General features: G+C 24.7%; 1 protein-coding gene across 1 annotated transcript; it reads left to right on the top strand.

Annotated features, from left to right (window-relative positions):
* The first annotated feature begins 4,605 nt into the window (after nucleotides 1–4,605).
* LOC133804152 (GDSL esterase/lipase EXL3-like) lies at nucleotides 4,606–8,104 on the top strand. Its single transcript, XM_062242316.1, has 5 exons — nucleotides 4,606–4,993; nucleotides 6,074–6,204; nucleotides 6,320–6,553; nucleotides 7,327–7,588; nucleotides 7,694–8,104. Exons 1-5 carry the CDS (start codon nucleotides 4,699–4,701, stop codon nucleotides 7,882–7,884), a joined length of 1,113 nt encoding a protein of 370 aa, XP_062098300.1. The 5' UTR covers nucleotides 4,606–4,698; the 3' UTR covers nucleotides 7,885–8,104.
* Nucleotides 8,105–14,380: the final 6,276 nt, after the last annotated feature.

The raw sequence follows: 14,380 nt of genomic DNA, 5'->3' as shown, positions 1-14,380 counted from the left end.
GGGTATCTTAATCAAATTTTAGAATGCAAATATAATGATGTTTTTTATAATTTATTTTTATAATAAAAAAAAGAAATCTCTTCACACGAACATAATAATAACTAATTAGTAACAAGTTTTTATTTAAAAAATAATTTTTTATGACTAAGTGTCATTTATAACCACAATTAAAAATGTATGATGAAAATTAAAATATTTAGAATCACAACTTTTAAGGATAATAATAATATTTTTATGTTTCTTAGTCACTAAAAAGTAAGATTTTTAATAATGTGTATATATCTAACTCCAATAAATTTCCCTCCCTTTTTTTTATATAAAGGCAAAATGAATCAATTACAGTAACTATATAATATATTTTTTAATTATTAGAGAAATTTTTATCATATGTAAGATACGTGTATGTTAATTACAAGATCTACATTAATCTTGCACAAAACATTGAAAAACACTACAAGAAAATAAACTTATTGCAAAGACATTGGTGTCGTCATAATAGAATCCCAAAACCGCGAAAGTAGCAATATTTTTTAATTTATTAAGTAGCTATAGCGATCACATTATCATCGCTATAGATATCTAAATTATTTTTGGAGAAAATATGCAGCGGCAAAATTATTTAGCATTTATTATTTTTGTTTTTTCAATTTTCTAAATTTGTCTTTAGTGACGACATTGTCAATGTTACAAAGTACTAAAAATTTTAGGCCAAAAATCTCTAGCAAAAATATTGACAAAACTGAAAATTTATGAGAAATTAGGATTTTAACATCCTATAGCAACAAGAGGAATTAAATCAGTATTTGCACAGTAATTCATTTAATGAAAACAATTTTTTCATATGACTAGCTATTGTTATCACTAAAGGCTTATCTCTCTGTGTCTCTCTCTCTCTCAACTGATTCTTTCCTTCACTCCCTTCATCACAACTTCTCTCTTGCTCTCTCTTTCCATGGCCAATAAATTAACTTGTTTTTTCAGGTGAAAAATATACTCACTCACTTCTTACTCAGGGTAGTTTGGTACAGCTTTTAGAAAAGCTAGAAACTGCATTCTCAAAAAGTTGTACAATAAAATTGTTTGATAAATAATTAGAAAGCAGTTTATTGAATAATTTATGCAGAAGCTACAGCTAATATACATGTTTTTTGAAAAAATTCTACTATAAATGTATTTTTTCATCTAAATATATCTACTTATTTATTATATATTAACCAAAATTAAATTATTTAAAATAAATTAATATGATAATAATATAAACTATATTTGAATCTTAAATATTTTTATTTTTTTCTAAAAATATTTTTATATTTATTATACATTTTTAAATATATTTTATTTTGGTAATTTTATATTAACAAACCACATTAATATAAATATTTTTTTTCTAAATATTTAATATAGAAATTATTATACACTATAATATTATTTTTGCATCTCATTATATTTTAAATTATAATTTATCAAACACATTAACTCATGCTTTAGCAAAAAAAAAAAAAAGAGAGAAATAATTAAAAACATAAAAAGTGAGAGTTTTGCATAACTTAATTTTTACATATTTGTGATTATATATATCATGACTAGATTATTATACTATGATTATTATAATTAGATTTTTAGCTAGAGTAACTAGTTATAATATATATATACATATACTGTACGCCCAAAATATCCGCGAGTTGTTAGCGAGTTGGAAAAATGCATAATTCAGTCCGCCACGTGTAAATCGTCCACCCGAAGCCGCTGTTACGAGTCTCCACCTCCCTAGCCCGAAGCTGATCAGAGAGTTAGCAGTCTACTCGAAGGCAGTGGGTCGGCAGTATGGATATCACGAGCTGACGCTACATCGAGCTCGAGGTGCAGCATAGATTTAACACTCGAATCCTTGTAAAGGCTACCACACAATGTAAACGTGCACATATCAGCCATCACGTGTCTATTCCATTATTGAATTCTCGGACACGTAACATAAGCGTGCGTGTTCAGGCACCCCACGACTGGTTTGGGCCATGCGGCCCATTATCTCCCATTACCTATTGATTAGACAACACCTCATTGTCAGGTTTTAGGAATTAATCATCAGTGTCACAGAGATGACATGATGGGTAAGAAGGTCACGGGATGACCCCCTTTACCAACGCCCAGGTATCCTCTCCCTATAAATACCGAGACCCTGGGCGTTGCAAGGGGTTGACATTTTTCGTTGTGAAGAAACACTCTGTAAAAAAATACTCAAGAGATATCAATAATATTGACTGGTGGACTAGAAAGATTTTAACCTTCGAACCACCTAAAAAGAAAGGAGTGATAACCTTCCCACAATACTAATTTCGCTAGTTTGGAATTTAAATATTTTCATATTACGGTTCACTATTTAGCACTAATCCATCCCGTTTATTCGTATAATTATCTGTTGGCGAAGAAACGCGTCAATATAGTATGATGCATAACATACATGTTACACTTTTTTATTTATTTTTATGTCATTTTTAATATTGTAGTATTATTTTTAATAATCACTATTAAATACTATATTTTTTATCTTATTATTTTATTATTATATTTAACCATCAATAATAAAATATAAAAAATAATTAATTTTTGTATATTTTCAAGGAAATAATTTGTTTGAAAAGAGTGTAGTAATTACTTTCAGTATTTTATTTATTTGCTTATGCTGCTATTATTATTTTTTATTTTTTGAAGAAAATTAAATAAATAATAATAAGCAAAACAGATTTATAAAGCCAAATGTCCTCATTTTATTCGTGAGACCAAATAATTATGAGAAAGAAACATGAGACAGCTGCGGTTAACAACATTAATTGATGAGGGGTGTTCCACAACCTCCTATTTTGATATATTGGTCAACTTCTATTTTTGAAAACACTTGTCGGAGGATTTTTTTTCTATTTTTACAATTATATTCTTTGTAATTTTTCAAACACTTTTGGCAATTGGAATATCAAGGAATATCATAAACTCTGTGTTTCGGCATTGTAAACTATTCATAATTTTTCAAAAATTTATAGGAATAAAGTTGTAACTATACGAACACAACCATAAAAAAAATTGAAAAAAAAATATTTTGGCATGTATTTTTAAAGTAGAGATTGACTAAGAAATTAAAATAAAAATTATCCATATCTCTCCTCTCAGTTGATATATCTATTTTGGCCATATATCTTCCTTCATAAATGAATCACTTTATTTTATTTCTACAAAAATATATTATTTTAATAGCACATAAATTTTAATAATAAGTGACCTGTTATTCTATGTATTTATATAATTGCTTGATCATTATTGCTTTCTTCTTAACTCATCATCAAACTTATAAATCATTTTACATGTATATATATATTTATATATATATATAATAGAAATAACGCACGTTTTGTTTAATTTTATTTATAAAATTTATTAATTATTTTTATTAAATTTATATTATTGTCATATAAATTTTAAATAAATAAAATAATATTATATATAAAAGAATGACATAAACATAGTAAATAAAAAATTAAATTAAAATATTGTTTATATATATTTTAAATATACATATATAATATGAGAACTATTTTAAACCTAAATAATAATTTTTTTTAATAAAAATTAAGATTATGTATTATATACTATTATTATAATGATATTTTATAATATTTAAATTTATATTAATATAAGTATTAAATGAATAGTCTAGTATTAAATATTATTATAATAATAATATTTGAATTTAAATTTATATTAATATAATTATTTATATGTAGTTTTATATTAAATATTATTATTATATTTTATAATATTTAAATTTATATTAATATAAGTATTAAATGAATAGTCTAGTATTAAATATTATTATAATAATAATATTTTATAATATTTGAATTTATATTTATATTAATATAATTATTTATATGTAGTTTTATATTAAATATTATTATTATATTTTATAATATTTAAATTTATATTAATATGATTAATAAATATTTATTTTTAATTAATTTAAAAAATATATTTCATTAAATATTTAAAATATTTTATTAAAGTTAATAAAATCAATTTATTTATCCCATTTTATATAAAAGAAATATATGAATTGTTGCACGTGTAGGAAAATATTTTAGCTCTAAAATTAATATTCAAATTTATTATTTACGGGTAAAATGTATCCATACCTACTAGAACTTTTTACTGTATTATCATTATTATATTGGATTACGTGTTGAACCGACAATTTACCTTACACTATTGTCTAGACGAAACCTATTTCTCCTATATATATATTTTTTAAAATAAAAGAATAAGTACAAGTATTGAAAAATAAGTACAAATAGTTTTTTTTTTTCATTTTCTTAGGATAAATATATTTATATATAAGCAGATCCACCATACTTATATTTTCTATAATGGCCAACAGAGCAGAGACCTACTTTAACTTCATGATGACAATTGACAACGACTTTAGCTACACTGCTCATCTTTCCAACCCTAAATAAATATTTATATTTATATATATACAAAAATAAATAAATAAATAAATAAAATCATTATAATATTAATTTTATTTGACTATTAAATGAGTCCCAACTGAACAATAACTTTTAATTCTCAGTCGAATTAGAATTCTAGCTACATATATTATTTGCTACTCTACTCTCTTCCACTACAAATCATTGCTTTTTGTTTTTATTAATGAATATGAAGATAAGCCGAAGAAACCCCAGAACGGCGTCGTTTTTGGTGATGAGGATGAGGATGATGATTATTTTGTGGTGTGGATTATTGGCCGAAGCCAGGGTTAAGATACCAGGAAACAAGACAGTTTCGGCGGTGATTATGTTCGGAGATTCGATTGTAGATACCGGAAATAACAACAACAATATCTTATCTCTGGCGAGGTCTAACTTTCCTCCCTATGGTCGCGACTTCAGAGGAGGAAAACCCACCGGAAGATACTCCAATGGCAAGGTTCCTTCTGACCTTTTAGGTACGTACGTACGTACTATAAATTCTTTTTCTACCTTCTTTATATATATTTCGGTAGTAAATATTATGAGTTTAATTTAATCCATCGATTGTTTTGATATATATATACATAGAACTTATTAGGCAGTGAAAGAAAGAACAAAAATTAGTTTGACTTTGAAGTAGTGTGAGTTTAATATATAATTGATGTGCATGGGAATGGGAATGGGAATGGGATATATATAAATTTTGATGATGTTTATGTGTGTAATTAATTTTGATTATTTTTCAAGTACGATTAGTTAAGTAGATATTTAACGAAATTTGTTATATATATTAATGTTACTATTTATTACACTTTTGTTGATGCTGTGGTCCCTTTTCATAAGTTTTTTTTTAATTGGTTGGGGAGTGAAAAAGGTTTATTTGTTTCATGGGAATGCATTGATTCAAGAGAAGGCATTAAAATAACCATACCCATAAAACTATATCTTATCACAGAGAAAGCCCTCAAAGTAGGTTATTTTATATATTTACAGGGTTTATACTTTTTTTTTTTTTTTTTTTTGTTAATGTTGAGTTTTGTCCAATTACCTGTTTAGATTATGTGTTTTAACAAATGATTTTTTAGATTATATATTTTGTAAAATAGTTCAAATAGAACCCTAAACTCGATTTTGGTCAAAGTTTTCTAAGCTAAAATTACAAATAATTCACCAAACTAACAATTTAAAACAAAAATAAAATTATTTTGCCTTACAACTGTGTTGTTATATTAAATTTATCTTTCATTAAAATTGAGTTTAAGGGTCTATTTGAATCATTTTACAAAATACAGGGTCAAAAAAAGAATTTATCAAAAAATGAGATTTAAACAGGTATTAAGAAAAAACACAATCTCAAAATAGAATAAACCCAAATATATATATAATCACTTTTTACAATAATTTTCTTATTTGACAATACATTTATACTTTATTATATACACTCGGCACTTTATCGGGAAGATTATATATTTTGTCAATAATGCAAAATAACATTAATAAAGAGTATATTTTCATTAATTACTAATTATTAATCTATTTTAATCTTTATATTTTAGTGGAGGAATTGGGAATCAAAGAGCTATTGCCACCCTATGCTGATCCAAATTTAACACCAAAAGACCTTCTAACTGGTGTGTGCTTTGCTGTTGGTGGAGTAGGATTTGATCCGTTGACCTCAAAACTTGCGGTATACATATATATACATAAATTAAATTTGTACCCATTAATTCTTTTTTTTTTTAACATTATAAGTATTAAGTGATTAATTAATTAATTTGTTTTATATGATAAAAAAAAAACAGAGTGTTCCACTACTAGATGACCAATTGGAAAAGTTCAAAGAATACATAGAGAAGTTGAAAGGAATAGCTGGGGAAGAAAAAACAAAGTTCATCCTGGCTAACAGTGTCGTTTTTGTGGTACTAAGCAGCAACGATATTGCTAATACCTATTTTACTGCTGGTATTAGAAGATTGGAATATGATGTTTCTGCTTACACTGATCTTATGGTTGGTTATGCTACTGACTTCGTCAAGGTATACTTATATTTATTATATTTCATGTTATGACAACTAATGATAATGATAATAATAATAAAATGGGTGAAAATAGATCCATCTTAGTTTAATGTCACTTTATAACAATAGTATTCTTTTAAGGGAAAATACTATTTTAGCCCCTATATTTTTTCTGAGTACGCGATCATCAGATCCTATGTTTTGTTAAATGACAATTTAGAGTCCATGTTTTACAAAAATGGATCAAAATAATAACCTATATCCTATTTTTTGTTAAAATATTTTCAATTATAAGATCAATTTTGGGTCATTGGAGATGGGATGGGTTCACAGTAGCGGAGAAGGTGGTCGAGGAGCTAAGAATGAAAGATTATATTTGAAAATATTTTGATCAAAATCAGGTTTAGGGTACTATTTTGATCAATTTTGTAGAACACATGGTCCGAACTATCATTTAACAAAACGCAATGGCTAATCGCGTATTCGGGAAAAACACAGGGGTCAAACTGGTATTTTCTCTTATTTTAATAACTCTTTACAAAATAATCTTTCAACCAGAGTATCGAGCATGTTAGACACGATATCGAATGTGTCTAGAAGACTATTTTTGTAAAGAATTATAAAAACAAAACTATTGTACAAAATAACTAAAAAAAATAGTATTGTCAATATACTTAGCAGTTTATAATTACACGGGATATTTGAGAAGATATCAAGTAAGTGTCGTCGATGAAATTGCTTATATATGTATGTGTGACTTATTGTAATTACAAATTATTGTGATTTGAAAGGGCTTGTATGGATTGGGAACAAGAAGAATTGGGGTTCTTGGGGCACCTCCAATTGGATGTGTACCATCTCAAAGAACTCTAGGAGGAGGCATAGAAAGGAATTGTTATGATCAAGAGAACGAAGCAGCTATAATGTTCAATTCTAAAATCTCTGCATCGTTGGATTCACTTACCAAAAATTATGTTAGCCCTGATACAAGACTTGTCTATGTTGATATTTACTATCCACTCCTTGACATCATTCAAAACCCTACTAGTTATGGTGAGTATAGTGATCGATCTTGATCTCTTTATTATTAACTTTACATATATATATATATAATATAATAATTAGTAATTAATTAACTTATTCTAATTGTTTGTTTAGGGTTTACTATTTCGAAAAAAGGGTGTTGTGGAACTGGACTTATAGAGGCAGCTTTAACATGCAACAAATTCGACACTACATGCGTGGATGAAACTAATTATGTATTTTGGGATGCTTACCATCCAACTGAAAAGGCATACAAAATTCTTGTCAGTGGTATTGTACAAAAATATATTAACAAATTTGTCTAAAATCCAATTATCTTCTTTTTTTAAAAAAAAAAAGTATATATATCTATTTATATATCTGGTTTCTTTCATCATCACAATGTATTTCTCCTTTATTATCATTTTATTATCATATAATTGGGGGTAAAAGCAGCTAATTTGCTTGGCTTGTAATTAGCTTGCACAAAAATGTATTTCTATCTATTTTTAATATCAATGCGAGTTCAGTCCATGTTTTATTTAATTATTTTTCCCACAATTTTTATTATTATATATTATCAATGTGTCTATCTTGTAATTTATTTAATTTTTTTTATCCGGTACATTATGATAATCTTTAGCATGTATTTGGGCTAATATGAACTGAAAGATACTGGATATAATTGGATTTGGATATGGCTTTGAGAGACCAGCCCAATATGTTTTCTTTCTTATTACTAAGAATATAATTGGGAAATTTACAAAAATGCACTAAAAGTTAAAAAAAATCTGAAAAATACGGTGCATTACAAAAATACGGAATTTTTGGATAAAAACACAGAATGGCAAAATTGTAAATACGGAGTGGCAAAATCATAAATAAAAGCTGTAAAATACAATTTTTTGTGAACAACGTTTACAAACTAGTAAATATCTGTTACAAACTTGTAAATATCTGTTACGTGTTTGTAAATAGTATTTACAAAATCCGTTATAGAATTGTAGATTTTTTTTTGTTTTTTTGTAGATAAAACTTACAAACAAATTTGTAACTAAATTTTTTATTTTTGTAACAATAGTTTACAAATCTAGTTTTATAACTAAGAAATATATTTTTGTAACTAACATTTACGAAAATATTTTATACTTAAGAAATCATAACCAAAATATACATAAAAATATTATATTTTTTCCATATTGTTACAATATTGTACCAAATAATTATAGGAACCTTCATATTTATGTTATACAACTTAAAAATATAAATTTAAGATATTTATTATTTATAAAACACTTTAATGAATATATATAGTGGTGAAATACAATATTTTTTTAAACAAATTTTACATTTTATAACAACAATTAACGAAACTAATTTCACAACTAAAAAGTTTAATTTTGTAACTAACATTTACATAAATATTTATAAAATTTATTTAACATGATTGTTACAAAAATTTATAAAATTAACTTGTGAATTTAGTACATGTTTGTAAAAAAATTTATAAAACTAAGTTTCTTATTAAAAGATACTATTTTATTTTGTAACTAATATATACAAAAATGTTTGATTACATAATATAAGTAACAAATATTAAAAAAAAAATATAACTACTAGTATAGAAATAGATTATATTTATTAAAAATATTATAATTTATGCAAGCATAAATATTTATTTAATATTAATAATACATTCATTTTAAATAAATAAAAATACAAAAATTGAAAAGAAAATGATTGAATATTATTATATCACATCAACATAATTAAATTACATCAATTAATGATGTTTCTTTTTTTATGAGTAAACAACAAAATAAAATTTCATCACACTTCTTCTGACATAAAAAAAAGTTATTCATTACCTATTAGAGACCAAATTGATACATTAATGAATTGTATTCTTGTTTTATTTCCTTTTACTAATCTCCGTATATTTTTTTTGAAAGCACCGTATATATGTAATTATTTATATTCACCGTATATTTCAAATTTTTTTTAAACATACAGTGTTTTATGTAATTAATTTGGTATTTTCTTAGAATAAATACCTGATGTTTAAAGATTCTTTTACGAATTTTGGTGTATAATACCAAACATATACCAAAAATATAGAGTAGCAAAATCATATAAAGAGAATGACAAATAATTTTTTTTTTGACAATATTCACAAAATACAATTACAGAAAGACATTTTTATAAATAACATTTACAGAGTAATTTGTAACTAAAAAATACATTTTTTGGTGCAAAGATTTACATAATTAAATTTCGTAACTAAAAAATATATTTTTGTAACTAATATTTATAAAATTAGTTTGTGACTTTAGTTAAACATTTTTGTAATTAAAGTTTACAGAAACGCTAGATTACATCAAACAACTAGATTTGTCACGAAAGTTTACAAAAATACTATATTTTAAATAAAATTTTATAAATCATACACAATTAGTGGTGAAATACATTTTAATTGACAAAATGATATATTAATTTTTTTTTCTTACAAATAGTGTTTTTGACACACTATACAAATTATTGTGTAGACATTGAAAATATATCAAGTGTTGAATGTTATAAAAAACTAAGCTAAAAATAATTTTTTAGTCACTGAGTAAGATTAGAGATGGTAGTGGGTTTGGGATAGTATATGGCTATTCCACAACTATATCTTATTAAAAAAAAAGTAATTTGAAAGTATTTAGTTTTAATTTAATATATTTTATTTTATAGGAAAATGTAAATTTGTGCAAAACAAAATCAATTAAATGATAAGAGATGGGCCAGACATTCAAGTTTTAGCTAGCCCAAGCCAGTTTGTTGCAATAGCCCATTTCGGCAACCATAAATTAGATTTTTGAAAAGATTATTGTATTGTTCTCAAAGCAAAATTTTTAATTACTCAAATACTTTTTTTTGTTAAAATATAAACAAAGTTAAATCATTCAAATAAATTGTTGGGATGTTAACATATTATTTAAGTTACTTTTGTGAATAAAATATTTAAATAAATAAATAACACAATAAGTGATTCTTCATACTTTCCACATTTTGTTAGAATTGCATCTCATTTTTATTCGTGTTATTTTATTACTAAATTATAAAAAAAGACATTACAAATCATTTCATTTTACCTTTTTGTGTTTAAAGTTTCACTAATATGTTTTTGGAAATTTCTATGGTAGAGGCTTCAAAAAGAGTTCTATCGGTGGAGCTCTTTTGTGTTCTCAACCCGTGAATAGTTTTTGACGTGATTTTTTTTTATGACCGTGTATTAGGGGTGAGCATCGGTCGGTTTTGGCGGTTTTTTTCATAACATAAAATCCAGAATTCGGTTTTCGGTCTGGATTGGTGCAATCCAAAAACCAACCGACCAAACCAGTTAAAAGAAAAAACCGACTGTTTTGGACCGTGGTTTGGTCGGTTAAACCGACCAAACCGAATTTCTTATTTATTTTTTAAATTTTTTTTTTTTTTTTGAAAGTTTTAGTTAAAAAACTAAAAATTTTGGATTGCTGGAATCTAATTTTGTGCATTTTTATAACATAAATATATAGAACATAATTTCATATTTTTTTATTTTTATTTAATAATTTTAATAATTAATAATTATATAATATTATATTATTATATATTATATTGTTCGGTCAGTTTCGGTTCCTCCGGTCGGTCCGGACAAAATTTTCAAACCGACCGAACAGTGGCGGTTTTTTCGGTGTTCGGTTTAATCGGATTCGGTTTTTTCGGTGTTCGGAAGGTCGGTGTATACGGTTTTTTCGATTTTTCGGATTTTATGCTCAGCCCTACCGTGTATACTGTAGTTATTTAGAGTATCATGTAAATTTTCAGAAAATTCCGAATAATTTATAGTGTCGAAAACTAGTTTAAAAATAGGTTGTTGCACGCGTGACTAATTTTTTTATGCGTGTGGAAAATAATATATTTGAACCTAGTTTTTGGCACTGTAAATTATTCATAATTTTATGAAAATATGCAGGATGCTTTAAATAATTACAATATACACGATCATAAAAAAAAATCGTGCTGAAAATTGTTCACGAGTCGGAAATACAAAAGAGCCCCACCGGTGGGGCTCTTTCTGAAGCCCCTACCATAAAATCCTCCTATGTTTTTTATGTTATCTTTTTATGGAATCGATCATCCAATCTACACCACAATAACTGCTTCGTGAAGACTAATTTTGAGTGTAAATAATAATCCTATTCGAATTAATATAATAGAATGTGGATTTTTTCAGCACCAGTCCCTATTTTTTATACTTTGTAACACTTAGGTCACGAAAATTGATTTTTTATCAGTTATGTTCCCAACATTTTCAAATTGTATCATTTCGGTCCCTAAATGTTATTTTTATTTCTTTTTTTCTTTCAAATACATAAATAAAATACAAAAAATGGTGAATCAATCTTAAAAATATTGAATTACTTAATTTATGGCAATACCAAACATGACATTGAAAATAAATATATTTTCATGACATTTTAAAAAATATTTAATAGTTTTACAAATTAAATTAATTTATCATTAAAAAAAAATCTTACCTATATTTTTTTTTAATATTAATAACAAAACTATCACAAAATTATAAATATTTATCATGTACATATTTATTTTTATTTTGTAATTTTTTTTATAATGCAACTTATAACTAATCATATATATATATATAGACATAAATAACATTGTACTACACTATTAAGTTTTTTTTTTTAAATGTATGAAATAAAAAAGCATAAACATAATAAAAATTTATAATATCAAGTTAATCGAGATAATATAGTTATTAATATTAATTATAAAACAACAATGTAGGTAAGAATATTTTTTTGAAAGATTAATTTAATTTTCAAAAATATTAAATATTTTTAAAAATGCCATGAAAATATTTTTTTCTCATGTTATATTTGGTATTGTCATAAATTAAATGTCCAAATATTTTAAGAATGATTCACTATTTATTTTGTAATTTTTTTTATGTATTTAAAAAAAAAATAGCATTTAGGGACCAAAATGATACAATTTGAAAAAGTTGATGACCTAACTAATACAAAATCAATTTTTTGGACCTGAGTGTTATAAAATATAAATAATGAGGACTTCATCTGAAGAAAAAAAATCCTAAAAATTGAGGTATCTTAATAAAAAAATATATAATTCACTAAAAAAAGTAGGTATCTTAATAAAGTTTTGGAGTGTTACATAATACCCCATTTAAAAAAAAAAAGTATAATCATGCCCTTTGATATAAAAAGATAAAGAAAAAAATAATAGAAAAAAATCTAACAGCATAATGTAACATTTAACAGTATAGGGTTGCAGATGAGAATAAAATAAAAGTTTGGGAGCCAATTTACAAAAAAAAAATTGAGAACCAACTTGCCAAAATATATATAGTATAAAGACCTTTAACACAAATGTCTACCTAAATATTTAAGTTTTCGAAGAACAATTTGGCAAATTATCTTTATTTCAAATTCAACCCAAAAATGACAAATCCTCTTAAATGAACTAATCATGTATTTTTTTTTAAAACATTATAAATGAATTTTCAATAAATTACTTATATTATGCATCTTAATGCTTAACAATTATTTTCTCTTTAATGTGCAAATAACATCTTACATTTAAAATATTTAACTTTTTGTATTTTGCCTAAAAGTTTATCATGGGTTCTTTTCCTGGGACAAAAAATAAGTAGAAATGATAAATAAGTAAAATATATTTTAAATATATACACACAAAAAGTTAAAAAAAAAATATGACAATTTTTTTCTTTTAAGTAATGAACTTAAATAAGATAAAATGAAATGATTGAAAATAACACAAAAAGAAAATTAAAAAGTATAAAAAAAAATTGAGAAAGAGTGTTAACAGTATATTTAAAAAAAAACTAAATTAATTTATTTTTAATAAACAAGATGTCTATATATGCTTTTGCGATGTAAATATCATCCTAAAAAATAATAAATTAAGAACATGATTGAATTATGTAGAGATTGAAAATATGAAAATATCTGTTAAAAATATCACCTAATTACAAAATCAACTAGTTATTTCTTAATAATATGATAAAAGATTATTTATAAATTTGGGCAAAAAAAAAAAAAGTGAATTAATATAACTCCATTCATTTATATATATTTTTATAAATTATTTATTTTGTGTGTTTATAAGTATTTGTACATATATGTAAAATTTGTTACTACTCATATTAATGAATTTCATTTTGGTTATTAATTAATAGGAATATTTGCGGCGAAAATATCTAAGTTTTATAAATTATGACACTTAAATACCTAAGCCTTTTCTTTTGCGGCTAAAACACCTTCTGTCAACATTTCTTGGCACCCCTAGGTACTTAGTCGTTAAGTGTCATGTAATCGTCTATGTGGCAGCTTCTGATTGGCCTAAGTGAATATTTTTTTATTTTTCATTTTAAAAAACTCATTTAAATATAAAAATTCATCTTTATATAATTAAAATTTTAAAAATCAATTTAATAATTAAATAAAATAAAATTTTAATTTAAAACTTAAAATTAAAAAATAACTAAACTTAAACAAAAAAATCAAAATAAAAAACAAAATCCCTAAAAACTCTCTCTTTCTTCCGTTCCTTCTTCCCTCGTTCTACTTCTTTTTCTTCTCAGGCAATGGTTGGGATGACAAAGCCGCCGCTGACTTCAATGGCACCCAGCCACCGACGAAACTTGCGACAAGACCTGAATCGATGCTCAGGATGAGATCTTGGTTCATAGGTCTTGGGATGATAGATCTACAACAAAGCTAGGGACGACGAAAT

The sequence above is a fragment of the Humulus lupulus genome, chromosome X (genome assembly GCF_963169125.1).
Source record: "Humulus lupulus chromosome X, drHumLupu1.1, whole genome shotgun sequence".
In the NCBI taxonomy this organism is placed as follows: Eukaryota; Viridiplantae; Streptophyta; class Magnoliopsida; order Rosales; family Cannabaceae; genus Humulus; species Humulus lupulus.
The sequence above is the reverse complement of the archived record's forward strand: the minus strand, read 5'-3'. Positions and strand labels throughout refer to the sequence as shown.